Below are 25,721 nucleotides of genomic sequence, written 5' to 3'. Positions count from 1 at the left end.
ATGCAGTCACTTATGGAAATGTCTGATCATTGATGACTGCTGTATGATGCACTGACTGCAAACTCACTAGGCTGGACAAGAAAAGGTAACAGAGGTGTCGGTCCTGCAGCAGAACATGTGATGTCATAAGGACAGTGATGACCCTTAAACCCAATAAATGCAATCTGGCCTATGTGAGAGTGAATCATTTTAGGGGGCTACACCTTGAGACATGCCGAACGATATGACATAACTCCCAGTGCTGGTGGCATAGGTGATACTGGTATTGAGCAGAAACTTTCCCCTCACTAAGAAGGATCCCTACGTATCAGGAGAAAAACAATTTGCTTTAGTAATTGGGTATGTACCTGGTGTTATTCAAGGGGGATTTAGGAGATGCCCAACTGCGTTATGGGTTTGTTCAGACGACTGTGGAAAATAATTGCTTTCACCAGATGACTTCATTTGACCAAAATATGAAATAACAGAAAAAGTGTAAAAAGTAGGGATTGAAAAATATGAGTAATAGAATGGTGAATAATTCAGCACATGTATTCATTTTCATTGCTATTTATTTTTTGGTTTTGAATAAATGCTCTTTTGAAAATGTTTGAAATCTCACTTCACTATTTTAATGCATTTTAAAATGTCTGAGAATGTTTGATGGCTGAATGAGCAGAATGCTTGTATAGCTCATTTTAGGACGTTTGGCGTTTTAGGATGTTCATGTAAGATGTTGAAGTTAAGCTCATAAATATCATAGTAGACAAGGATAACTAAACATCTGTGTTTTAAAAATGTATAACAATAGGAGCAGTCCAAGAAGACATTCAGATTAATGTGTTACCTATGTTCATGGTAAATTTGGTGAGTAACCTATTTTCTTCTACCTGCTGCATGCACTTGACGTTTTTAAACAGTAAGACCACCACCTCAACTCTCAAGAACAAAAGTTAGTGAGCCCTAAGGTATCCCACCTACTGTGAATTTACAGTATAAATAAAGCTCCTAGCATGCACTGTACTTGAAATCTGAAGAATTCCACTTTTATCGGGTGAAAGCACTTATCTTACTTCTGGAAACAAGGTATATTGGATGTTGCTTGAAAAAAAAATTGGATGAAACAAGGCAGAATGTACCTTTTTTTTAAAAAAATAATCTGACAACACTTGGCATGAAAATTCTAAAGAGCTGAAATTCATCAGCTGCTGTAACTCTTAATAGTCTTCCTTTGTAATTGGTATTGGTCCCCAAGTGTACTTTGCTACTCCACTTAAAAACTTAGGGCTAGAAATCTAATTGCCACACTTGGGAGGATTCTTCAAAAATAATTTTTGCTAGTATCTTGGCCCATACTCCCAAGAGTATGGGTGTCCCACGTTTTTGCTTGTGACTGCAAGCTAGCTACTATTGTATGATTACTCACTGAAACCAAACTTCTCTATTAGGGTAGCACAATGTCCACACCTTGTGTTCATGTATGATTAAAAACTGATTACTAAAGAGTATAGTGTGACACTTTTCAACATACAACCTATGCCCACTTCCTATCATATTAATGCTATTCCTTTTGTTGACTGACTCTTGTCATGAGACCTTAGCATGTCTATGGACAACTTCCTTTCATTCAGCCACTGTATTTCCTGCATAGTTATAAAATCCTATTTGATTATGGAGCAACTGATATCTGTGGGAATTTCCCCCAGATTTAAGTATGTCATTATCTCACTGTTCTCTACTTTTGTTAGACCTGTTGTTGAATATAATGCCCCATTTGACATGGACCAAGCAAAGTACATTGTGCAACTAGAAAGACCACAGAGATTTCTAACTATGAAAGTCAAAGGCCTTGATGCTTTCAGCCAGTCTGAAAGGCTAGCTCAAGTATCCTTATATCTTATGTCCTACCAGCTCCTTCATGCTGAGCTATTTCTAACCTAATGTACTGTTCAGGAGACAGCTGTATTTCTACTCATGTGTGTTGACAGAGCCAGTTCTACATAAATTCCTGTATCTTAGCAGGACTTATTGGCCTGTCTAACATCCATACAAAAGACTTTAACCTACACCAGTAAATTAACAAAACTGGCTGGAGAGAGGGGTTTTTAACCAAACACATTCCCCTTCTGTAGAATAGACTTCCCCTACATGTTCAGCCAAATAATATTTGTCTATCTTCAAAGCAAGCTTAGATGGATAACCACAGATGTACACTAAACTGAAAATTACCTGTATGGACCTTCTTGAAAAAAGAAGTGAGCATTAACCATTATTTGTATTGTGCTTTAAGATTGTTAATCATAAGGGTGTTCTAGGATTAAATATTCATTGTCCCAATGAACGCTTGTCTAGTAACGTCTATGATGTCCTTCAAGGATGCATCTGCAGTCCTAACATATGGGTTGTCCTGCCTCAGGCAGCCCTTCGGTCGGCCGGATTCCAAAGTCTGGGTCTGGCCTCGGCTGATGTCACACTTCACCCGACGTCATAGCTGCTGGGGTATAAAGGCATCAGCCGACGCCATTTTCCTCAGTCTTTCTTGCCGCGCGGTGCCCGAAGCAGAAGCTGTTCGCAAGTGCCGGTCGGTCAGATCCAGAGATTTCTACTACCGAAGACTTCTAAAAAAGCTAAGTACCCCGTTGGGGACTCTTTCTTGCCTCAGCCGATGTCAGACAAAGTAAATAATTGTTTAACTTGTGGGAAACAAATACCTCCTAAGGATTTCCACTCTTACTGCCTTCCTTGTTAGGCCCAGACCACGACGTATCAGCTTGTTTAGCCTGTGCTTCCTTCAACCGACGGATACTTAGACGTCGGTCGGAGTTTGCAGAAGAGTTTTTTGGTCCCGCTTTTGCATATAAAATGCCATCGGAGACTCCGACTACACAATTAGCTAAAAAGCGCAAGGAAAAGGACTGACACTCGCGGACCGCGGTTTCGGCTGAAACCACGGTTAGGCCTACCGCGAGTGTCTCTGTTTCGGCTGAAACCGAGTCCTCGGTTCTCTCTTCGGCCGAAAGCATGCCTCCGATAACTGAGGCCACACAGGCCATGGCTGAATCGGCTACAGAAATTACTGCTGCAGAAGCAGGCACCCAGGATTTGTCAGACACTATTACTTTAGACATCTCTACTCCTGCACGTGGGGCTGCTAGACCACCTGCTTCTATGTCTATCAAGGCATTTTCCAGGGCTAAAGCAGCCAAGGTTTCCAAGACCTTACCTACAAAAGCTCCCTCTCACAAGCCTACTTCTATTTCCCAGATACTCAGCCTTGCTGAAGACCTTATTTCTTTGATCAGGGGATCCCAACCTCACCCAGACAGGGCCTCTCAACCCCCTCCAGACAAGAGGCCTAGGACTGAGCCCCCTGAACCTCTATCTTCAGACTATTCCTCGGATGGCTCTGATTTATCTGACCATCAGGAAGGCCCATATTCACCTTATGAGGATTCTGATGCAGAAGACTCCATTCCTTCTGCTTCTCCTCCTGAAGAATTTTCTTTTGGGGAAACCCTACACTCAATGAGGGAACACTTCCAATGGCAGGGCCAGGATTTTTCAGATTCAAGGAAAAGGCTAAGGACTTTTTTACACTTACCACAGCATAGGCCTTTAGCCATACCTCCTGTACTATCAGTTGTTGATGATGCATATACTGATGCCAGTACTGCCCCTGATTCTCTTCCTCCGGCCCCTGCCAAGCCTGACAGATATTACAGGGTCCCGGACTCTCACTATCACTTGTATAAGGCTCATGTTGCAGACCCAGAAACCATTTCTCATGGCCCTAAAGGTGTTGCAGCTGCCTCTGCCAAAAACCCTCTTCCCTCTGAAAGGGAATCTAGAGCATTAGAGAGATGGGGTAAAAAGGTTTATACATCTGCTACTCTTTCTGCCAGGGCCTTAAACTGTCAATTTCACATGATACAGTACCAGGAATTTTTGTTAGACCAGCTAAATAAAAAACTGTCCTCTCCTGAACCTATAGACCGTAAATCCCTTCAGGATTTGGTACATAACTCTCAGCAGGTCAGTAATCATTTTTTAAAATGTGGCTATGATGCACTGGAGGCTTCTTTTAGATCAGCTATGACTGGAGCAGTGATTCAAAGGCATGCCTGGTTAAAAGAGCAATCCTTACCAGACCATGTTAAGTCAAAACTCCTAGATGCTCCTATGGAGAAACAAAGTTTGTTTGGCTCCCCTGCACAGGAGGTTCTAAAGAAAGTGGAAGAAAAAGCAAAATCTGTCCAAACAGTCAAGGATTTTTTGCAGGTCCAACCTCCGAGGTTCAGCAGAAATTGGCCCTCAAAGAATTGGTCCTTTCCAGACACCTCCAGAGCACAGAGAGGCAGAAATAGACGCCCAAGAGGCAGAAGTCAACCAAGAGGTGCCTACAGGGGTCGTCAATGGCAACCTGCCAAACAGAGAAGTGCTGCCACAGCTGCGACTACAAGCACTTCCACAGGACAGACACAATGACTTGGCTCTGATTCCGCCTACCAGGGAACAACTGGAAGCACCTTTGGGCAGAAAGCTAGCTTTATTTTCAGAAAACTGGCATTGCATTACAGGAGACAAATGGACTTTACAAACAATAGACAAGGGCTACAGGTTTCACTTCCACACTCTACCAAAAAAGAGAGGAATGCCAAACCTTCCACCAAGCCCAAAAACAGAGGCTCTAAAACAAATCATCAGCTTACTAAGGATGAGAGCAATAGAAATGGTACCATCTTTGGAACAAGGCCAAGGATTTTACTCCAGACTATTCCTTGTACCAAGAAAAGAAAATCAATGGAGACCTATTCTTGACTTGTCCGCACTGAACACATACCTCATTGTTCCAAAATTCAAAATGCTGACCCTCCAGCAACTTCTTCCCATGTTGGGCAAGGAGTCCTGGCTGGTGACTCTAGATCTCAAGGAGGCATACCTGCATGTCCCTATACGACCAGATTGCAGAAGACACCTCAGATTTCTTGCAGGATCAGAGCATTATCAATTCTCGGCATTGCCCTTTGGCTTATCTACTGCGCCCAGAGTATTCACGAAATGCCTGGCATCAGTAATTGCTCATTGCAGGCTTCAGGGAATTCAAATTTACCCATACCTGGACGACTGCCTAATACAAGCGGACAACAAGACAAAATTAATAAAGGATTTGGCCAATGTCATACAACTGTTGCAAGCCTTGGGATACACAGTCAACATTCAAAAGTCAAGGCTAGTGCCATCCCAAAGGATAACATTTTTGGGTGCAGAACTGGATACAACAACTCAGATGGCTTTTCTCACAGAGGAAAAACAAAAGCAACTACCAGTCTATTTCATGGCATTAACAACACAAACCCAGCTTACTGCAAGGAAAGTCCTGCAAGCCCTGGGCTGCATGGCATCCTGCATAATATTGATCCCGCATGCCAGGCTGCATATGAGAAAGTTACAATGGTACCTAAGGAATGTATGGTCTCAACACAAGCACAGTCTAGAAGCCCAGATACCAATCATTCCATGCCTGAAAAAAGAATTCCTGTGGTGGGCTCAGGCCTGTCAGATAAACAGAGGATTGCCTTTCCACAAACCACATCCAAGCCAGACCATCACTACGGACGCCTCAGACCTAGGCTGGGGGGCACACATGGAAGACAAGTGTATCCAAGGCCTATGGTCCCAAGACCAGCTGAATCTACACATAAATTTAAAGGAGATGCTGGCAGTGAAACATGCAATCGAGGCATTCAGACCATTCCTCCAACAAGGACACCTGCTGATAAGGACGGACAATACCACAGTCATGTGGTACATCAACAAACAGGGAGGTACACACTCATACCCTCTATGCCGGATGGCAATGGACCTGTGGAATTTGGCCCTGAATCTCAACATTCAACTGCAGGCCAGATTTGTACCAGGAAAAGAAAATTCACTAGCAGACACCTTAAGCAGAACTACCACGGATGCTCACGAATGGATGCTGCATCCAGATATCTTCAAAACCATAACAAAGAAATGGGGAATGCCAGAGATAGACCTGTTCGCCTCCCCACACAACCACCAATTGAAGAAATTCTGCTCAAGAGTATACCACCCACTTGCCTGGAGGGTGGACTCTTTCTTTCAACTGGAAGAACCTGACAGCATATGCATTTCCACCTCTTCCTTTGATGTACAAAGTACTACTGAAGATCAGAGAGGAACAGCCAAAGGTAATTCTGATAGCTCCAGACTGGCCAAGACAACATTGGTACCTGCTACTGAGAAGCGTGTCTCGGGCACACTCATGGCTTCTACCTCTATGCCCCTTACTTCTAACGCAGAACAACTACAAGACCCTGCATCCAAACTTGAAAACACTGCAGCTAACTGCTTGGAATATTGCATAAAACAAAATCAACCAGATTTATCTCAGAGGGTTAAGGACATTATCCTGGAGGCTCGCAGATCCTCTACAAGGAAAACATATTCAGCCAAATGGAAAAGATTCCTCATTTGGAGTGCAGCAAAGGGAGAAAATGTCTCATTGGCAAACATAGCACACACCCTGGAATACTTAGCAGAACTGTTCCACAATGGCCTGTCCTACTCCTCCATTAAGATTCATGCATCAGCAATTTCAGCAGAGTACAACATGGATCCTCCTGTCTTCTCTCATCCTCTACTCAGGCAGTTCTTGAGAGGAATCAAAAACGTAAAGCCTCCAAGGAAACCACCTCTGCCTGCATGGGATCTCAACTTTGTGCTGGAAAAATTAACACTTCCCCTTTTGAACCAGCAGCAACAGCAGACTTACAGTTCTTATCTTGGAAAACTGCATTCCTGCTAGCAATCACTTCAGCAAGAAGGGTATCTGAGTTACAGGCATTAATGGCAGTACAACCTTTCCTTATCTTCCATCAGGATAGAGTGTCTCTGAGAACCAATCCTACTTTTATGCCAAAGGTGGTCTCCAGGGTATCCTTGAACCAAGCTATACATTTACCTACATTCTTCCCCAACCCACAGAACAGGGGGGAAAGACTACTACACACCTTGGATGTGCACAGACAACTACGCTACTATCTGGACAGAACTAAGGCCAGCAGAAAAACTAAACAGCTTCTGGTAGCATGTGCAACAGGAGTGCAAGGAAAAGCAATTTCAAAACAGACAATCTCAAAATGGATAGGAAATTGCATTAGATTCTGCTACTCTTTTCATGGAAAGACAACTCCTGAAAATATCAGGCCTCACTCCACAAGAGCTACAGCCACCACTACAGCTTTCCTACGAGGAGTGGCTACCAAAGACATTTTAGAAGCTGCTACTTGGAGCTCCGTGCATACATTTGCCAAGCATTATAATCTTCCTTTATACTCCAGATCTCGAGCAGGTTTTGCAACTGCTGTTTTGCAAGGGATCCTAACTACACCATCATTATCTTAGTGCCTCCTCCCCCAGTTTGGCTATGGTATTCTACCCATATGTTAGGACTGCAGATGCATCCTTGAAGGACATAGTACAGTTTTGTACCTACCATAAATGTAGATGTCCGATAGGTATGCATCTGCAGTCAGGATTACCCACCCTCCTTCCCCTCTGTGGTATTCCTAGGGTACTTACCCCTCTTTTAGCTAGCTGGGGGAATCTATTATGGTGTATTTGTTTGTATGTGTATATGTATATATATTTTGCTCTCTACTGTTTGGAATTATCTGCATTTATCCAAATTTAGCCTTCCTAGAGGGCACCTGGCATCTGGGGCAAGAAACACTGAGGAAAATGGCGTCGGCTGATGCCTTTATACCCCAGCAGCTATGATGTCGGGTGAAGTGCGACATCAGCCGAGGCCAGACCCAGACTTTGGAATCCGGCCGACCGAAGGGCTGCCTGAGGCAGGACAACCCATATGTTAGGACTGCAGATGCATACCTATTGGACATCTACATTTATGGTAGGTACAAAACTGTACTTTCTTAAAGGGAGAATCTTGACTACTGTAACAGATATCCCGTAAAGGTAGGGGAACGTTTTTAGAACAGTTGCTGTGTGCATTTCTTGCAAAGTTCTGTGAGAAATTCAGGCTTCTTGCAAAAATCGAGATGAATGTAGAAGAATGTATTGAAGGTTGACTTAAGGGTCTCTGGTAATGATTAAAAGTAGACAGACCAACATTTGAATGTAATGTACTTATAAATATTACAGTAAACCTTGTCCTGATTAGAAATCACAGTTAATTTTCAGAAGCATAGCATTTTCTCGTTTGCTAAAAAGACTTGAAAGCCTGTTAACATATTTCAAAATGCTTTAATGGTATGTAACGTGTTCATTGTATTGTTATTTTGCAGTCGTCAGCGCTATGTTCTTGGAGATGGGGCCATGCAGAAGATGGCTAAGTCACACATTTTCCTGAGTGGCGTCGGAGGACTTGGTGTGGAAATAGGTGAGTTTGATACCAGTTTGTTTGTGTCATTGTTTCAAAGCAGATAGTTTGATATTTTTACTGATGTACACAGTTGTTACAGCACAAGCTTGGGTTTATAACTGATTCTTTTTTCCATGGTCTTGTTTGTCATGAATCAGCATGTTATAGATGATGTGGAAACAATTACAGACAGTCGACTTTTATTAATGAAATTCTTGAATTCTATGTTGAGCTGTGTTGCAGCAAGTTTGTAATGAATGGCTTCAGACTGGCACTTAACATCTCTTAACCATAGTCATTCAGCTGTGGCCGCACTGTATGAATGTCATCTTGGACTCCTTCGACAGAGGAGTTTTCACTTTTGTTTGCTTCTATTTCTTTTCTTTTCATTGCAGTTCAAGAGCTGAGTAACTTGCAGTTTTACATCTTCAGCTATCAGTTCCACTTATGAAAGCAATCAAGTTTTCTTTGAGGAATAATGTTTTAGTACAAAAATGGTATGGCCTTGTTCCTGTGTTTTAAGACCACTGTCCTGTTTTATTTTATTTTTTCCTCCAACTGCACACTTGGCAGTGTTGCCTATTTGCATGGGTATGCAATCTGTTGTCATTTAAACCCCTTAGTCAGTTGTCTTGCTGCCCTATCACCGTTTTTCACTTGGTTGCATGATGTATTTGGTCAGTATTAGATGAAGTAGTGGCATTTTTTTGGGTATTTGTTACAGTCTTGATTTAACTTTAACACAAAAAGTTAGACATTTTGTGTTACAGTTCTGTGATCCTTAGTATCACCACTGCAGAACTCTAGTAACCTTTTGAGTAGGGACATGCATTTACCCAAGTAGTTTTTGTAATTAAGGAGAGTGTCTGAAAGAAAAATAGCTTACATCTTCTTTTTAAAATTGCAACATTGCCTATCCTCCTACCTCCTTTCTTCCTTATGTTTTTCTTGACCACTGTACTACTATACTTTGACAGTTGTGGTCTTGTTAGCTTTATAATTTTCTCACACGTTTTCATTCCTCCTCACCTTTTTTGCACTAATACAGGATTCCTTCTTCCAGAATAACGGTTTCTTCTCCTTTTCCTGCAAGGCAGATTATGTAGATCTGTATAGCATTATAGTTGTATGTAGCTATGCATATATTGACTTGTATTACTATGGATCTTTATTTTTTTGGTCTGAACATTTGTGCTCTTTGTTTAATGGCAGAAGGAGCCAGTCTTGTTGCCTTTTTGTATGTTTTAATACTGTATCCCACATCTCTATCTTCCCCCTTACCCTTCTTCCACCTGTTCCATGCCCTCTTGAATGCCTGTCTGGATTCCCTCACCACCACCCCTTCCTGTTTCCAGTTGCATTGATAGACAGGCTCTCTCTGTGAACAAATGGTTTGAGATCAAGGGAGTAATTAATCCTTAGACTTCTGCCTTATCCCCCTCCCTGTCTGTCCTAATTATTCAGAATGACCCCTTCTTATATCGCTGAGATGCTTGTATGCACATCTTTTTAGTTTTTTGTCTTGCCTGATCTCAAGTGGAAAGGTTGTGGCTCTTTTATCCACTTCTCATATAGATTCGCAGGTATTCCAAGGCCACCGAGTCTCATGACCATTCTCACCTTGCCAGTACCCTCCCTCAGGCAGCACCTACTTTTAGGAGGGCTATGCTGGACTTAATGTGTGAATATCCAGCCAGTCGTCTAGTTTATGTTTAAAGGAAGATAGTTGCATTCATCATGCAAGGGAAGTTTAATCCATAGGTTTGGGAGGGGCTGGGTTATAAACTGATCCCTCCATTGTGTTTTATCTGCCTGTTGGTAAAGATTTAGACCCCTGATTCTAGTATTGGTGGATATATTGGACCTATGGAGAAACTGGATGGCCAGCATATTTGGGTCTCTAAGACTAAAAAGACTTTGAAAGCCTGTTAACATGTTCTGATAAGTGCGATAAAGGTCCCCCCTCTCAAAATTGTATAAGATGCTGAATAAAGGGATAGACCTTTCAGCTTATCTTGGGAGTTCCGAGACTTTAGGCCTGTGATCTGTTTGGTTAGGAACCTATGGGTCTTTCTAATTGTTGGATATGTTTATTGAATTGGCTGGATCAATTTAGAATGTAAGGGAGTGATTACCTCTTTAGACCTTGGTTATATTCATTGGCAATTACTTGGACTAAATAAAAGGATTTCCTAACAGCCTTAGTTATGTGATGCCCAAAAGAGGAGATGCTATCAACCCAAATGCCTAGGTCCGTAACTACATTTTTGTTTCACAGAGGTGTGCAGTCTAGACAGTATGAGAGGAGGGGTTGTTTACCAAAAGTAATAATACACTTAACATTTAGTTTGAACCCATTTTTAATACATCAAAAGTTTACTATACCTAGTTCATTCTGGAGGGTTGGGATGTCATAGGATGACTTTTAACAACCCGGTTTGCAATCTTCTTCACACTTTTTAGCCTGAGGTCTTGACCCTGAAAGGAGAGGTCCAGGCAGCAAAACCTGAGGGACATCAAACTGTTGGTTTTAAGTCTAACAATATTCTTGGTATTACAGTTTATGAGGTCAGTTATAATATATTCCATGGCTTTACTGAAAGGTCTGTAATTACCCAGATTGGTTCTAAGGCAACCCATCAGGGAGGGGACATGACCAGTAGCTAAACTTAAGTTAAGCAGGGCATGTTTAACACTATTAGTTAAGAAACTAGCTGTATTGTTTGGTCCCATGGATGAAGTATTTTCTTTTGGTCTTGGTTAGTACTTTCAGTAAATTATGTTTGGGGAAGTAAGGAATTAGTTATTTCAGAGCCTTGAGTAGAAGTCTCAGGGCAAAGTTAGCACTAGATTTGTTTGCAGGTATATTGGCAACGTCAGTTGAGTCAATATAGGAGGCCCTGTTCTGAGTAATTTCTGTGCAGTATTGGGCATTGCCTTTAGTTTTATAACATAGATAAAGAAGGATTTATAATCATCTTTGGCTTCAGAGGTCAGCTTAAGTTCATGGGCTCCTTTAGTGGATCTGCTAGTGATTTCAGTTTGTTTTGTAATGCTTCTGATATTATCCTTTGAGATGTTTTTTTGGTGTACAAAATATTTGAAGGAGTTTCTTTTATTGTTTAGTTTATTTATGGTTGTAAATCTCCAAGATGGTTTGTGTTTGAATTTCTCATGATCCCATGATACCTGATTCTGGTAGAGACTATGCATTTTTCTATCTAGGTGTGGAATTACTTTATTTTTTTCCTGCTTTTTAAGATCTGGGGAGTAGTAGTCATAAATAAATTTTGATATTTCATCACATTTATTAAGGTTGGCTTGGTTGTTGTCCTTGTATTCAGTGGGGTTTGCTGTAGGTTTTTTTAGGAGTTTAAAGGAAGACATCACAAGTTTTGGACAGACTTCAGTGGGGAAGGAGAAGCGAGAAGTGTGGCATAAGGCAGCCATATTTGTAAGAATCCAGTCATGAATACTGTGCCCTCTAGTTGGTTTATTTACCATCTGCTAAAAAGTATTTTTGCTTAGGTCTAGAAATTTTGGGGTATATCCTACATAGGAGGTACTGGTGCCCCTGTTTATTGAAGATAGTCAAAAATCACCCAAATTAAAGTAGATTTTGCTAATGGGGAGATCATTTAGAACACTGTCCTCTGATGACTATGTAAGATTTTTTTCAAAGAAGGTGTTATGTAACGAGCAATTAGTCGATACATATAATACCTTGAGTGATCTGCAAGTTCATTGAGTTTAGTTTGAGTCCCTCAGAAATCTGTCTAGAGGTAGCCTTGACAAATACAAAGACTCTACCATGCCTTCCTCTCTTTTGCATAATCTTTCTGATAGCTTTTTTTCTGAATTCCTTTCAGAAGTCTGTCTTTTTCTAGATGCAGCATCCAGCATTGTGCCTAGTACTTAAGGTGTGGTCTGAACAAGGCAGGGTTGAGTCATGTTCCCCAGTTGCAGTTTTAAGAGTTGAGTTGTGGTATACTTAAAGCTGAGCCTTTCAAGAACCTACACAGAGTGGGACTAAACTTGGGAGGTGTGTTCATTTACATAAAATAAATGCATATCAAAGCTGGTCTAACAGGACAGTGCACTTGAACTTCTCCATGTTCAAATCGCCATAGGTGAAATTCCATACCACTTCCTTGCAAGCTATATGTCCCCATTTGTGACCAAGAAAGCCCATAACATATATTTAAACTTGTTAAAACCCTCAGCATCCAACCCAGTACCATATTCGTGGGTGACATTAGATACCCACTGTTAACTGGGAATTATATACAGTATCAGACATGCAGGAACAGAAATTCCTGGATTTTGTAAACACAGACTCGCTGGACCAGATTGTCACTACACTGACCAGGGGTGCAAACATACTGAATCGGGTCCTCACTATATGGGGGAGTGCTACACATGCCTAGTGTAATATCTTCTCTGATAAGGTCAGACCACAAAATGGTCTCCTTTGAAGTAAAAAAAAAAAAAAGCTCTGCAACCCCCCAGCTAACCCTGGAATGTTCAGGAACTACTACTCTAAGGCTAACTTTCTACTGTTAAGTGATAACCTGGCGAAATTTCAAGCCCCATAAATCCTGAGAATACTGTTGTCTACACGGAACTGTTCACAGAAACCCTATAGAAGCCCATTAATAGCGGCAGAGAGGCAGCTGTACCCACCAGGAAGAATTACAGAACCAACTAAAAAAAAAAAACCGCCACAGTGGTGTAATCACAACATCAGTCGGCTGTAAAACTGAAGGAAAAAAATCATGGCAAAACTTAGGGGGTGTAGCACCCAGCAAGACAAAAGCAATCTCCTCAAACTAAACAAACAACTCAGAAGACAAATAAAGGCTACAAAAGCCAATGTTAAGGTAAATCTGGCCCCCTACAAGGCATTCTTTAGCCATGTCTGCAACCTCAAAGACGATACAAAGTTGTTTGCAGAGCTCGTTGTTAATGGCACCATCTATACTGAGCCAGAAGATATAGCAAATCTGCTGGCCAACAAATTCAGCTCCAACTTTACCCTTCTGTCCCCTCAACAACTTCTCAAGAAATTGCATCAAATATAACTCCCACCTACAATCAGTAGAGAACAAGTCCTTAATGCTCCCTCTAAGGCCAGGGATGGTGCTTCAGTGGGCTCTAATAATATCCCAGGATGCCTTCTAAATAGCATGAAACATGACCCATCAGTCCCTTTTGAGTTAATGTTTAACTGTATCCTCCAAACAGGCTTTGTGCCTCCATGAATGGAGAACAGCAACAGTCACCCCTCTGCACAGAAGTGGGCCTTCTACAGACCCTGGAAACTACAGACCCGTAAGCCCCACTAGTCTCATGTCTCAATTTAGCATTGTTCATAGGTTCATAGGTTCATACTAGGCTATCTGCCCTGGGGCATTTATAAGCCTAGCCCGATTGTGTTTGGCTTACGCCACCCCTTGATTTGAGTATACTGTGCCCTTTTTAAAGTTTAGTTTACTATGCCTCTGTCTAATAGTGACATGGAAGTAATCCCCGGGACAAACCTATGATCCCCCATCCACTCATCAAGATTCTTCTTGGAGAGTCAGTGAGGTGCTCTGCCTAACATGAATTGGAATTCTATTCCAGAGTGAAGGGAGCCTCTGGGTTATGAATCTGTCCCTCCAGCATGTTCTGTTTATTTCTGTGCTGAGGTTCAAGTCCCTCGAGCGCGTGGCTCTAAGGGATTTAGATTTGCTGAGGTTGAGCATGTCCATTAATTCTGGGTTGGACATAGCTTTATATGTCAGGCATAGATCGCCTCGAAGTAGGCGGTATGCAACTGAGTAGAGCTGGAGTTTTTTTTAACCGAGCAGCATATGGCATCTGTTGGAGTCCCTTGATCCTCCTGGTGAGGTACTTTTGGGGTCTTTCTAATTGCTGCAGGTGTTTGGTAAGGTACATCCCAAAGGGGGCATTGTATTCTATGATGGGCCTGATGAAGGATGAATAAAGGGGCACGATTACCTCTCTTGATCTAGATGTGAATCCTTTCATGATGAGGTGGGCTATGTAGGAGGTCTCCACTTTGGCAATGTGGTTGTCAAAGGAGAGATTGCTATCAACTTGGGTCCCCAGATCCCTAATTACTTTCTCTGTACTTAATGGGTTAAAACCTATGTGGTAATTTGTGGGCACATTGTTTTTGCCAAAGGGTATGACTATACACTTTTTGGCATTTAGCTTTAGATCATGGCTCTGGCACCAGTTATCCATCTCTGCGAGAGCTTTTTGAAGGATGTTTGTGTCAGCTGGAGAGTCGATTATGGCACCCAGTTTGCAGTCATCTGCAAACTTGGTGAGCCATAGTCCTCCTACGTTGGCTTGTACCTCAGAAAAGTAAACGCCGAACAAGAGAGGTCCCAGGACAGAACCTTGTGGGACGCCACTTGTGACCGGTTTCGAGTCTGACATGGCTCCAGCAAATCTGACTCTGTGGGTTCTGTCTTTGAGCCAGTTTGCGACCCATCTTATGACATAGGGGTTTATATTTAGGCTGGACATCTTACCTATGATGCCCGAGTGGGGTATTGTGTCAAATGCCTTTGCGAGGTCCAGATAGGCTGTGTGGACTACCTTCCCTTCATCTATGGCCTTGGTGACTGTTTCAAAGAAGTCGACCAGGTTCAAAAGGCAGGATCTGCCCTTGACTAAGCCAAATTGGGTAGGATCTAGTGTCTGTAGCTCCCCAATGTCTTTGTTTATGAGTTCCATGATGATCCTCTCCATAGCCTTGCATACTAGGCTAGTCAGGCTTAAGGGGCTATAGTTTCCAGGGTCCGCAGAGTCGCCGCCTTTGTGGAGTGGGACCACTGTTGCTGTATGCCATTCTTTGGGCACATATCCTGTAGTGAGGCTGAGATTGTACAGCAGTTTTACTTGAGGGATTAGTTCTTCTTGGAGTTCATGTAAGACGCAACCCGGGACACAATCTGGTCCCATGGAAACAGTGTTTTTTGCTTTGGAGAGGGCGGCCTTCACCTGAGCATCAGAGATGTTTGGGAGGCTGCACTCTGCCGGGATAGATACTTGCTCTTTTGGGGGGGAGGGGGTGGAGAAGTTTGCACTGAACCTGTCTGCCAGGATATTGTGTGGGGTCAGTGTACTTTTTTGTCGTTTAGAATCAACTCAGAACAAGTCTGGGAGTTGCATCCCAGGTTCCCAACATAACTGAAAAAAGCCTTATGATTGTCTTTAGTGTCCTGTGCAATTTTTCTCTCGAAGCTGGCCTTGGAGGATTTTATGAGGGATCGTAATTTTTTGCTAGTACTGATCAGAGATGCCTTCCCTTTTAGGGATTTTGCTCTATCATGTAGTAGCTTCCTCCTTCTGTTGTACAGTTTATTTATGGCTGGGGTCCACCAGACTGGACGCCTGCCTTTGGATGATTGGGTCTTGATTTTGTTTGGGATAGCATGATCCATGCATTCCTGGAGATGTCCTTAGAATGTGTTTATATAGGATTCTGCAGTTTGGGCCGTAGTTTCCACTGGCCCTGGGGCCTTGAAGGATTCCATTTCAGTTTTGAGAAGTGTGAAGTTCGCTTTTGAGAAGTTTTTCACTGTGGTTTTCTGGGCTAGGGGTGGGGTCTGGATGTGGATATCTAGTGAAATTAATTTATGGTCTGATCTTACCAATGAGGGATATACTTCTGGTATGGAGCATAGAGTCCCCATGTTGGTAATGATCAGGTCTAGTATGTTTTCCCCTCTTGTGGGAGTGGTGACTAGTTGTTCTATAGCATTTGAGTTTATAAATTCCAGGAACCTTTGGGCTAAGGTGCTGGGGCTTGAGTAATGCTCCCAGTTTATGTTTGGGTAGTTGAAGTCGCCCAATATAATGGTGTTCGGAGAGATCTTGGTGTTCTCCAATGTTTTCAGGAAAGCCGAGTGGGATTCCTGACTTTGAGAGAGTGGTCTGTAGGATGCTATAAACTGAAAAGCAGTCTTGCCCACTGTCAGTTGCACATGGATGGTCTCCGATACTTCGTGCACTGCCACTAACCTGGAGGTGTGGATATCCTTGATAAATATGGAAACTCCCCCTCCTTTTGTGGTTCGGTCCGGGTTTTGGGGCCGAAAAGCATGATATGAGGTATAACCTGGTAGTGCTGGGGTGCTCTCTGGAGCCTTGAACCAGGTTTCTGTCACTGCACAGATATCAGTGTTCTCCATACTGAGGAGAGCTTCGAGTGCATGCATCTTGAGGTTGACTTCTGGCATTTAGCAGCATTACCCTTAGTTTCTTGTTCCTTGTGCTGTCTATGGAGGTGGGTTTGACTTTTGAGTCTTGCCTAAAAAAGGCACTATGGGGGTAGCAAGAGCCTTTGCCAATATCCGAAAGCCCAGGGGTGACAGGTGCAAGCCGTCCCTAGTGAAGCAACGTGGCTTGTCGAGCATGTCATCCCAGGCTGACAGACACTGGATCCCCTTTGAATGACACCAGAATTTTAGCCAATTGTTAAAATCGATCATTTTGTCTTTATACTGTGGCATCATTCTAGGTGAGGGTAAGATGCTGCTCAAGGTCAGGGTCATACCGGCCTGGGCTACATGATCAAAGAGCTCCTCTGTCTCTTTTCATGTAGTCGAGGGAGGTACGTCTCAGGTCATTCACGCCAGCATGTACAATGACTGAGTCATATTTGTATTTGCTTTGGAGTGACCTGAGTGCTTGCGTTATGTGGCGGATCCTAGCACCCGACAGGCAGCTCACTGTGACCTTCTCTTTATTCAGCCTGGTGAGTGGGACGTCAGTGTGTCTGACACTAGTCACCTATTACAAGGGTATCAGGTGCTTTAATCAGCCTTAAGGGCTTTGACTGCTTGGCACACTGACTTTGTGTGCTATGTGTTGTACGTGTTTTGTTTTGGGGTAGCGCTTGCTTGGATGTCTGCTTTGGGGGTCTCTGTTGCTTGGGTAGATTTTTATTTAGAGCCTCCGAGTATTTCAGTCTTATGAGTTTGTCAAGTGAGTTGTCAGTATTTTGAAATTTCGATATTATGGTCTCAGTCAAATGAAATTTCGATCATGTGTAGTAGACCCATATATACGTATACATAGATGCACACACACGCGTATATATATATATATATATATATATATATATATATATATATATATATATATATATATATATATATGTGTGTGTGTGTATAAACATTTATAATATATACACACACACTTGTATAATGCGCATATGTATGGATATATCATCGTAGCAAGCAGAAAATAATTGCTAGAGAGCACAAGCTGTCCGTGGAAAACTTAGAGGCAAAAATTTATCTGTTATGTGGGGTGGATGCGCTTTTTTGTTTTACAGTTATAATTTCTAGATCAGTTTAAAATTGAAACTATTTTATAATATTCATAGATTTGTATGAAAACAAATAAATAAGGCTGAAGATGTGTACAAAAAAACTATTTTTTCAGTTTGTAGATTAGGAAAGTACCAAATTAATCCGGATGGAGCAGTGAGTCAGTTTCATGTGTAAACGTTTTGCAATTAATATTGCCGAGAGGGATCATGGTGACCTAGTATGTGACAGAGAAGGAAGAATTTATACATTGGGAATGGTTTAACCAGTTCCATTAAGGATAGATTATTTACTTATTTAAGACAAACTGAACCTTGTGCGGTTGTATTACAAAAAACACTGTAGAGGATTAAGAGCATGAATTGTTAAGAAGATCTTGGATTTGGTTGGAAGAGACTTCTCTGAAAGGACCAAGAGAAGACTGGTGGTACTGTTAGCTCAAAGGAGGTGACTCTCTCTCTCTCTGTCTCTCTGTCTCTCTCTCTCTCTCTCTCTCTCTCTCTCTCTCTCTCTCTCTCTATCTGAAGATGCAGTTGCCTGTGTGAAAGGGATTTTGAGTGCCACCCTGTTGACCATGTGTAGCATCTCTGTTCTTCCAGTAATTTAGATCAGTGATTTAGAGTGATAAAGAAAGAAAGAATGATTACATTTCAGAAGGAAATTACAGTATATGTGGGGACTGGAATACTGACTGGTCTGACAGAAGTAAGAGACAGGCAAATAATGATTGTCCTACAAGTGGGAGGTATATGGCTGTGTATACTACAGCAATTTGTCTTACCCACGTTTCACCTACTCTTGTATGTTTTATTTAAATATATAGATGTAATTTCACTTGTAGAGAAGATGTGTATGGTGATTCAATGTGTGTATTTAGTTGAATATCCTATAGCACATTCAGTAGTGGTATTATGCCGTAATTGAATAATTAGTTAAGTATTTGTTAGACAATTTTGAATATGTTTGAAAATGTTAAAGGGAAGTTACTAGACATTGGTATTAGAGTGGGACGTCTTTAAGATGAAGCTTAGAATGAAGTGAGAATTATCGTAGAAGTGATCAGTAATGACATAGGAAACATCCAGACACTGGACCAAACCCAGATTGGTTTCATCAAGGGCAGGTCATGTCTACTCAACCTGGGAACTTCTTTGAGAAGGTCACCACAGCAATGGGTGAGGGCAGAATAGTTCACACTGCCTGCCTTGACCTGGCCAAGGTGTTGGTCAGAATCCCTCACTCGAGCATTATAGACAAACCTAAGAGGTTAGGCACAAACCCTTGTGTGTCACCCAGTGGATAACCAGCTGGATCACAGACTTCCTGGAACTGCTCCTTTTTGGCATTTACTTCTCTGAAGTCAAGGCCAATGTCAGTGGCCTATGTCTGACTAAATTTGCAGATAATTACAAATTAGGAGCTGCCATTGAAGTGCCCACTGACATAGATGTTCTGCAGGAAGGGTTGATACAGATAAACAACTGAAGCCAGAGCTATGGACTAAAATTAAATGCCAGAAATGGGTAATAGCATCCTTCATAAATACATCTGAAGCCAGAGCTCCTCGGAACCGTGACCGTTGTAGCTTCGGAGCCGATACCACCCCTTTTGGCTCAGTCGTCCTCTGCTCCGATTTCCTCCTTGAGGCCTTCATTGGAGGGATCCGGGCGTCTGGTCTCTCTCGTCGGCTCCGAGGGGGCGAGTGGCATCGGACCCTTGTCCGACCCCGTTCTCCCTCTCGGGGCTTCTGCATTGGTGAGCTCAGCCCCGACATCTGCCTCGGAGCCTTCCCTCTTCGTGAGGCCTGGAGTTCCTTTCTCTTCGGTGCGGGAACCTTCTGGTCTCTCTGATGGGGGAGCCTTCGAGGTGATGAGGAGTGTACTAGCCCCTGGGATTAGTCAACGGACAGTTCCATCAGCTCCTCCCACTACAGTGCCTGCTGACGTCTCTTCCCACTCTCTTGCTCCCGGACCCAGAGATCCAACGCCTCAGGTTTCCCCATTGGGAATATCTTCCTCTTCCGAGGCTTCTCCTGATCCGTCAGGTGAACCTCCACGTAAGAGGACATGTAAGAGGAAACATCTAGACTCCCCCGAGTCTATTACATCTGATACTGACTTGGATGAGTCGGAGGGATCCCCAAGGTCCTCCTCTGAGGATGTCTCTTTCTCAGACATCCTTGAACTCCTTAAGCAGAGGGGAACTGGCCCTCCCTTAATCCTTCCGAGGACGAGTCAGTATACCTGGAGGCGTTCGGATCTCGACCCTCCACCTCCTGGGTGTCTCCGCCTTTCGACCCTCTTATGGATGTAGTGGCTCGGAAGGCGTGGATGGCTCAGTTGGTGGAACCTATTCCTAGGAGGCCTTTTAAATTCATTACGGCCCCACCAGATAGACAATATTTGACAAAGGGTGTCCCAGTTGATGCCATGGTGGTGGCTGCAGCCACCAAGAAGGAACTAGCTGATCCTTCAGTACCTGTCCATCCTCCTAACAAGGATTCTAGGACTATGGACAGGTGCAGCGGATTTTTTCTTCAGCGACTTTTGCCATGAGATCGCTGAACTACTTGTGCCACTTCACCCGCCTTCAAAGAGATGTTCTTAAAGAGTTGGGAGAAGTTTTACAGGATCCGTCAGCTGCTGGGTCTCAGGATAAGATTAGCTCACAGCTAGGAATCCTCAACTCCATTGTTAACTCCTCCATGCGGCTCATTTCTTATGCAGCTGATGGAGCGAGTAGGGCCGCAGGCACAGGAGTGGCTTTAAGGCGTCAGTCCTGGATGCGGCTTTGTAATTTTGCAGACCCCTTCAAGGCGTCCTTCACAAACTCCCCTTTTGATGGTTTGACCTTGTTCGGACCTCAAGTGGAAGACACTTTGACTAGATGCGAACAAGATGGCAAGACTCTTTCTGCCGTAGAAGTCCGTTTCTCCACCCCTTCAAGACCTTACCCCAAAGGACAGAAGGGAGGGAAAATGTGGTTCCGCAAATCTCAAGGAGTCACGCCTGACGCACAAAGTCAGTTTACCCCCAGAGGCAGAGGGGGTAACAATAATAAACGCCGCCCTAGGGGCAGAATCAGGGTAGCAGAGAGCCTCTTTCTGACAAACCCTTCCAGCATCCCTGAGATGTTGCCTGATTGTCCACCTTCGGAGGCAGTCTGGGGAAGATTATCGCTGTACCCAATAGCCTGGCTTTCCCTTTCTCAAGACAAATGGGTACAGTCGATTATATCAGAGGGTTACAAAATTCCCTTTATTCAAACCCCAATTCAGCAAAAGGGAACCCTTCCAGACGTTCCACCCGGTCTAAGGGAACTCGCAGTACTAGAAATATCAAAACTGCTAGTCAAAAGAGCCATCCAGCCAGTCCCAGCGGACCAAATAGGATCCGGAATCTACTCAAGGTTCTTTTTGGTCCCAAAAAAGACAGGGGACTGGAGACCAATATTAGATCTGAGCAAACTAAACAAGTTTGTAAAGAAATCAAGATTCCGGATGGTCACGCTTCAGTCCATTCTACCCTTTGTGGGCAAGGACAATTGGATGTGCTCGATAGATCTTCAGGATGCGTACTATCACATAAAAATTCACAGGCGCTCCAGAAGATTTCTCCGCTTTCTAAAAATTCACAGGCGCTCCAGAAGATTTCTCCGCTTTCGGCTGGGGACCAGTCACTTCCAATTCAGGGCCCTGCCCTTTGGACTCACTACAGCCCCCAGAGTGTTCACCAAATGTATGGCAGCCATTACGGCTCACCTGAGATGTCAAGGATTCCAGGTGTTTCCATATCTAGACGACTGGCTCCTCACTGCCACCACCAGGCATCAACTTCTCCAAGCCAGAGATTACACCATTCACATTTGCAGAGGGCTAGGGATTTCTATAAATTTTGAAAAATCTGCCTTGTCGCCTTGTCAATCTATTACTTTTATAGGCGCAAAATTGGACACCGTACAACTTTCAGCAAAGTTAACAGACCAAAGGATCTTGGACATTCAAAGTCACGTCCAGGTGATTCTTCTCAGCAACAAAATTCAGGCCAGATTTGCTCTGAAAGTATTGGGTCTTATGGCGGCCGCCATAACACTTCTTCCCTTTGCCCGTTTTTACATGCGTCTTCTACAATGGATGCTGTTCGCCCAATGGTCCTTTCAACAACTTCCCATGTGTCACAAGATCACAATAACGCCAACTTGCAAAAGGCATCTGACCTGGTGGATATCGTCCCCTCAAGTCCATCAGGGCAGACCCTTTGTTCCTCCTGCCCCGGTCGCCATGGTTACATCGGACGCCTCCCTGATCGGGTGGGGCGGGCATTATCAGGGCAGGATGGTCCATGGCACTTGGCAACCTTTCGAATACCATCTGCACGTAAATGTCCTAGAGATGAGAGCAGTGCTTTTAACGTTGCAAGCCCTCAACGACTCTCTTCCCCTGGGAACTATTGCAGTCCAAACGGACAATATGTCCGTAGTGTGGTATATCAACAAACAGGGCTGAACCAAGTCCTATCCACTGTGTCGAGAGGCTCTCAGACTTTGGCAATGGGCAGTCTCTTCTCAGCGGTTTCTGATAGCAACGCATATCCCCGGGAAATCCAACATCATAGCGGACAGATTGAGCAGAGCTATTCTCATGCCTCACGAGTGGTCTCTCAAACAATCAGTGACGGAAGAGATTTGTCAGAAGTGGGGCCTTCCTTGCTGCGACATTTTCGCTACACCTCAAAACAGCAAATGCCCAGACTTCTTCTCTCTCTTCCCCCTTCCAGGCCATCCCCCCAGAGACGCTCTAACCCAAGATTGGCCCCGGGGACTTCTTTATGCCTTTTCCCCCCTTTCCGCTGATACCTCAACTAATTCAGAAAGCAACCGCCTTGAGAGCCAAGTTGATTCTCATTGCCCCTTATTGGCCTCGACAGATATGGTTTCCATTCCTACATCGTTATCTCTTGGTACAGCCATGGCATCTGGACCTGGTTCCAGATCTTCTGACCCACCAGTCGGGGCAGCTGCACCAATCCATACCTTCTCTCAATCTCACTGCTTGGTTGCTCCACTTCCATCCTTAACCAGGCTTCCTATGATTTCTAATCCCGTCCGGGATATCAGAGTAGCTTCCCTAAAATCTTCTACCAGAAGGATTTACACTAGTAAAAGGCGACGTTTCTCCTTCTGGGCAAAAGCTAGGAACATAGACCCCTATACTGCTCCGATTCATTCGGTCTTGGACTTCCTAGCTGAGATTTTTCATTCAGGATCCTCTTCCTCCACAGTAAAAGTTCAGCTGGCAGCCATTTCTAATTTTCATATAGGCCTTTTGGACCACAACATTATGTCACATAAACTTTGCAAGGCATTCCTTCGAGGTATCTTTTTACTTAAACCTCCGATTAGAGACCCCCCCACCACAGTGGGATCTAAATTTAATTGTAACATCCTTGATTCTTCCCCCTTTCGAACCTGCGGCTGCCTGTTCGTTGAAATTTCTTTCTTGGAAGACGCTCTTTCTAGTCGCCATTACTTCTGCCAGGAGAGTATCTGAGCTTCATGCTCTCTGCATTCGTCCTCCCTACTTAATCTTCCACAAAGACAGGGTATCTCTAAGGACTAATCCGTCTTTCTTACCAAAAGTAGCATCGCAGACTAACTTAAATCAATCCATTGATCTTCCAATGTTTTTCCCGAATTATTCTGATAGAGCGGAACAAAAATTACATTGTCTTGATGTTCACCACCAGCTCAGATATTATCTGGACAAAACTAAACTTTTTAGGAAATCTGATCAACTGTTTCTATCCTATGCAGAGAACAGGAAAGGCCTTCCAGTTTCCAAGGTGACTTTATCTAGATGGCTGTCTTCTGTGATTACTTACATTTATTAGCTCAGAGGCAAAGAGTTGATTTCTAAGCCAAAAGCCCATTCTACCAGAGCTCTAGCTACATCGACAGCTTTTCAAGCTAGACTTCCAATAGACACTATTTGTGCAGCTGCCACATGGGCCTCTCCTCATACCTTTGTTTCACATTACAAATTAGACTTGGCCTCCAGAGAGGGAGCGAATTTCGGTTCCACTGTTGTCAAGAGTCTGTTCCATTGAGCCACCCAGGATAGAGGTGCTAGGGACGCGGTCCCATCCAGCAAGAATGAAGGCGAGATTGACAACTTAACATTAAGAAGTTATGTACTTACCATAACGTTCCATGTTAGTTGTCTTCTCTCGCCTTCTTTCTTGCGTCCCACCCTCCATCCCCCTAGCCTGGTCAGACCGAGAAGATTATGCCTCTTCTATTAAGAGGTTTTATCCTTTTTCTAGCTAATCAGCTTCTAGTGTCACTAGATTAGGTTAATCCTTTCTAGAGGATTATGATGTTTATGATTGTCATTTAGTATTGTTACTTTTTCTTCCTCCTCTACAGTTGGAAGAATATATTCCTAATTTCCTTAGCTACCAAACGAGATCTGGGTAGTCTTCGCCTTGCATCATGGGATAATAGGGTTGCCTCGAGCTGGTAAAATTAGCTCTCGAGCTTAGCAAGTGCCGAGTCGTAGTTGAGGATCGGCTCCGAACCCATCCAGCAAGAAAGAAGGCGAGAGAAGACAACTAACATGGAACGTTATGGTAGGTACATAACTTCTTATTTTCAGACCTTCACAGCTTTACAATTAAAGCTACTACAGCAGCAAAGGCAAAGTCAAAACCTCCATTAAAGACAAAGAAACAAGTGCAGCATTCTCCAGAACAGTCATCCATGCCTAAGAAACAGATGTTCAAAATGGCCGAAGACCTTATTACTTTAATCAGGGGCTCCCATCCCCCTCCTGACAAAAGGCCTGGGCAAGACACTGATTATGATTCCTCTGATCAGGTTTCCATTTCTTCTGATTCTTCCTTTGACCAGGGCTATTCTCTCCCTCCCTATGAGGACTCTGATGCTGAAGAGTCCATTCCTTCAGCCTCACCGCCTGAGGATTACTCTTTTGGGGAAACCCTGCACGCCATGAGGGAACACTTCCATTGGGAGAGCCAGGATTACTCAGAATCCAAGAAAAGGCTCGGAGATTTCCTTCTATTGCCTCAGCACAGGCCCTTGGCTATCCTCTTGGTGCTTGATACTGTTGATGATGTTTTTTCTGAATCCAGTCTGTCTCCAGATTCTTTACCCCCCTGCACCAGTAAAGCCAGACAGGTACTACAGGGTCCCTGACTCTCATAAATTTCTTTACAAATACCCCGCTGCGGACCCAGAAACTATTTTTCAGGGTCCAAAAGGGGTTAAAGCTTCCACTGCCAAAAATCCTGTCCGATCAGATAGGGATTCCAGAACTCTGGACAGATGGGGGAAAAAAGTTTGCACTTCTGCTACTTTAGCTGTAAGAGCTTTAAACTGTCAGTTTCACATGCTTAAATATCAGCAGTATCTCATGTCATTGTTAAAGCAGAAAATGGTTACAAATACAGAAGGCCCTGACTGTAAAGAAATGCAGGATTTATTGCATGCAGTTGAACAAGTGGGAAAGCATACTCTGCAATTTGGTTTTGATTCATTAGAGGCTTCTTGTAGAGCCGCAGTTACAGACTCAGTTATTGGAAGACATGCTTGGTTGAAAGAACAAAGTTTACCTGACCATGTTAAAATGAAATTATTGGATGCTCCATTACAGCGTGATACTTTGTTTGGTGTTAAAGCAGAAGAGGTTTTAAAGAAGATAAAGCAAAGTCAATGCAAACTGTGAAAGATTTCTTACAGGTTCAGCCACCTAGATTTAGCAGGAACTGGCCTTCAAAAAATTGGTCCTTTCCAGTGTCAGACAGGCCACAAAGAGGCAGATACAGACGCCCAAGAGGCAGATCTCAGCCCCAAGGCTCGTACAGACCTAAACAATGGGGTTCTTCAGCCCCCAAAGGAAGATAAGACAAATCACAACCTTATAGAAAACAATCACAATGACTTCCCTCTGCTAATGCCAAGCACTT

The 25,721-nt window shown here is 43.4% G+C and overlaps 1 protein-coding gene across 1 annotated transcript in view; it reads left to right on the top strand.

The window, feature by feature from the left end:
- Positions 1 to 25,721, top strand: part of UBA6 (ubiquitin like modifier activating enzyme 6) — a 2,440,735-nt gene that overhangs the window by 150,627 nt on the left and 2,264,387 nt on the right. Inside the window, exon 2 of the mRNA XM_044060993.1 lies at positions 8,310 to 8,404. Coding sequence (XP_043916928.1) covers positions 8,310 to 8,404 — 95 coding nt within the window. The remainder of the gene's footprint in view (positions 1 to 8,309; positions 8,405 to 25,721) is intronic.

The sequence above is a fragment of the Protopterus annectens genome, chromosome 2.part0, assembly GCF_019279795.1.
Source record: "Protopterus annectens isolate FY-2018-M chromosome 2.part0, PAN1.0, whole genome shotgun sequence".
Classification (NCBI taxonomy): domain Eukaryota; kingdom Metazoa; phylum Chordata; order Ceratodontiformes; family Protopteridae; genus Protopterus; species Protopterus annectens.
This window is presented reverse-complemented; position numbering and strand designations above follow the sequence as displayed.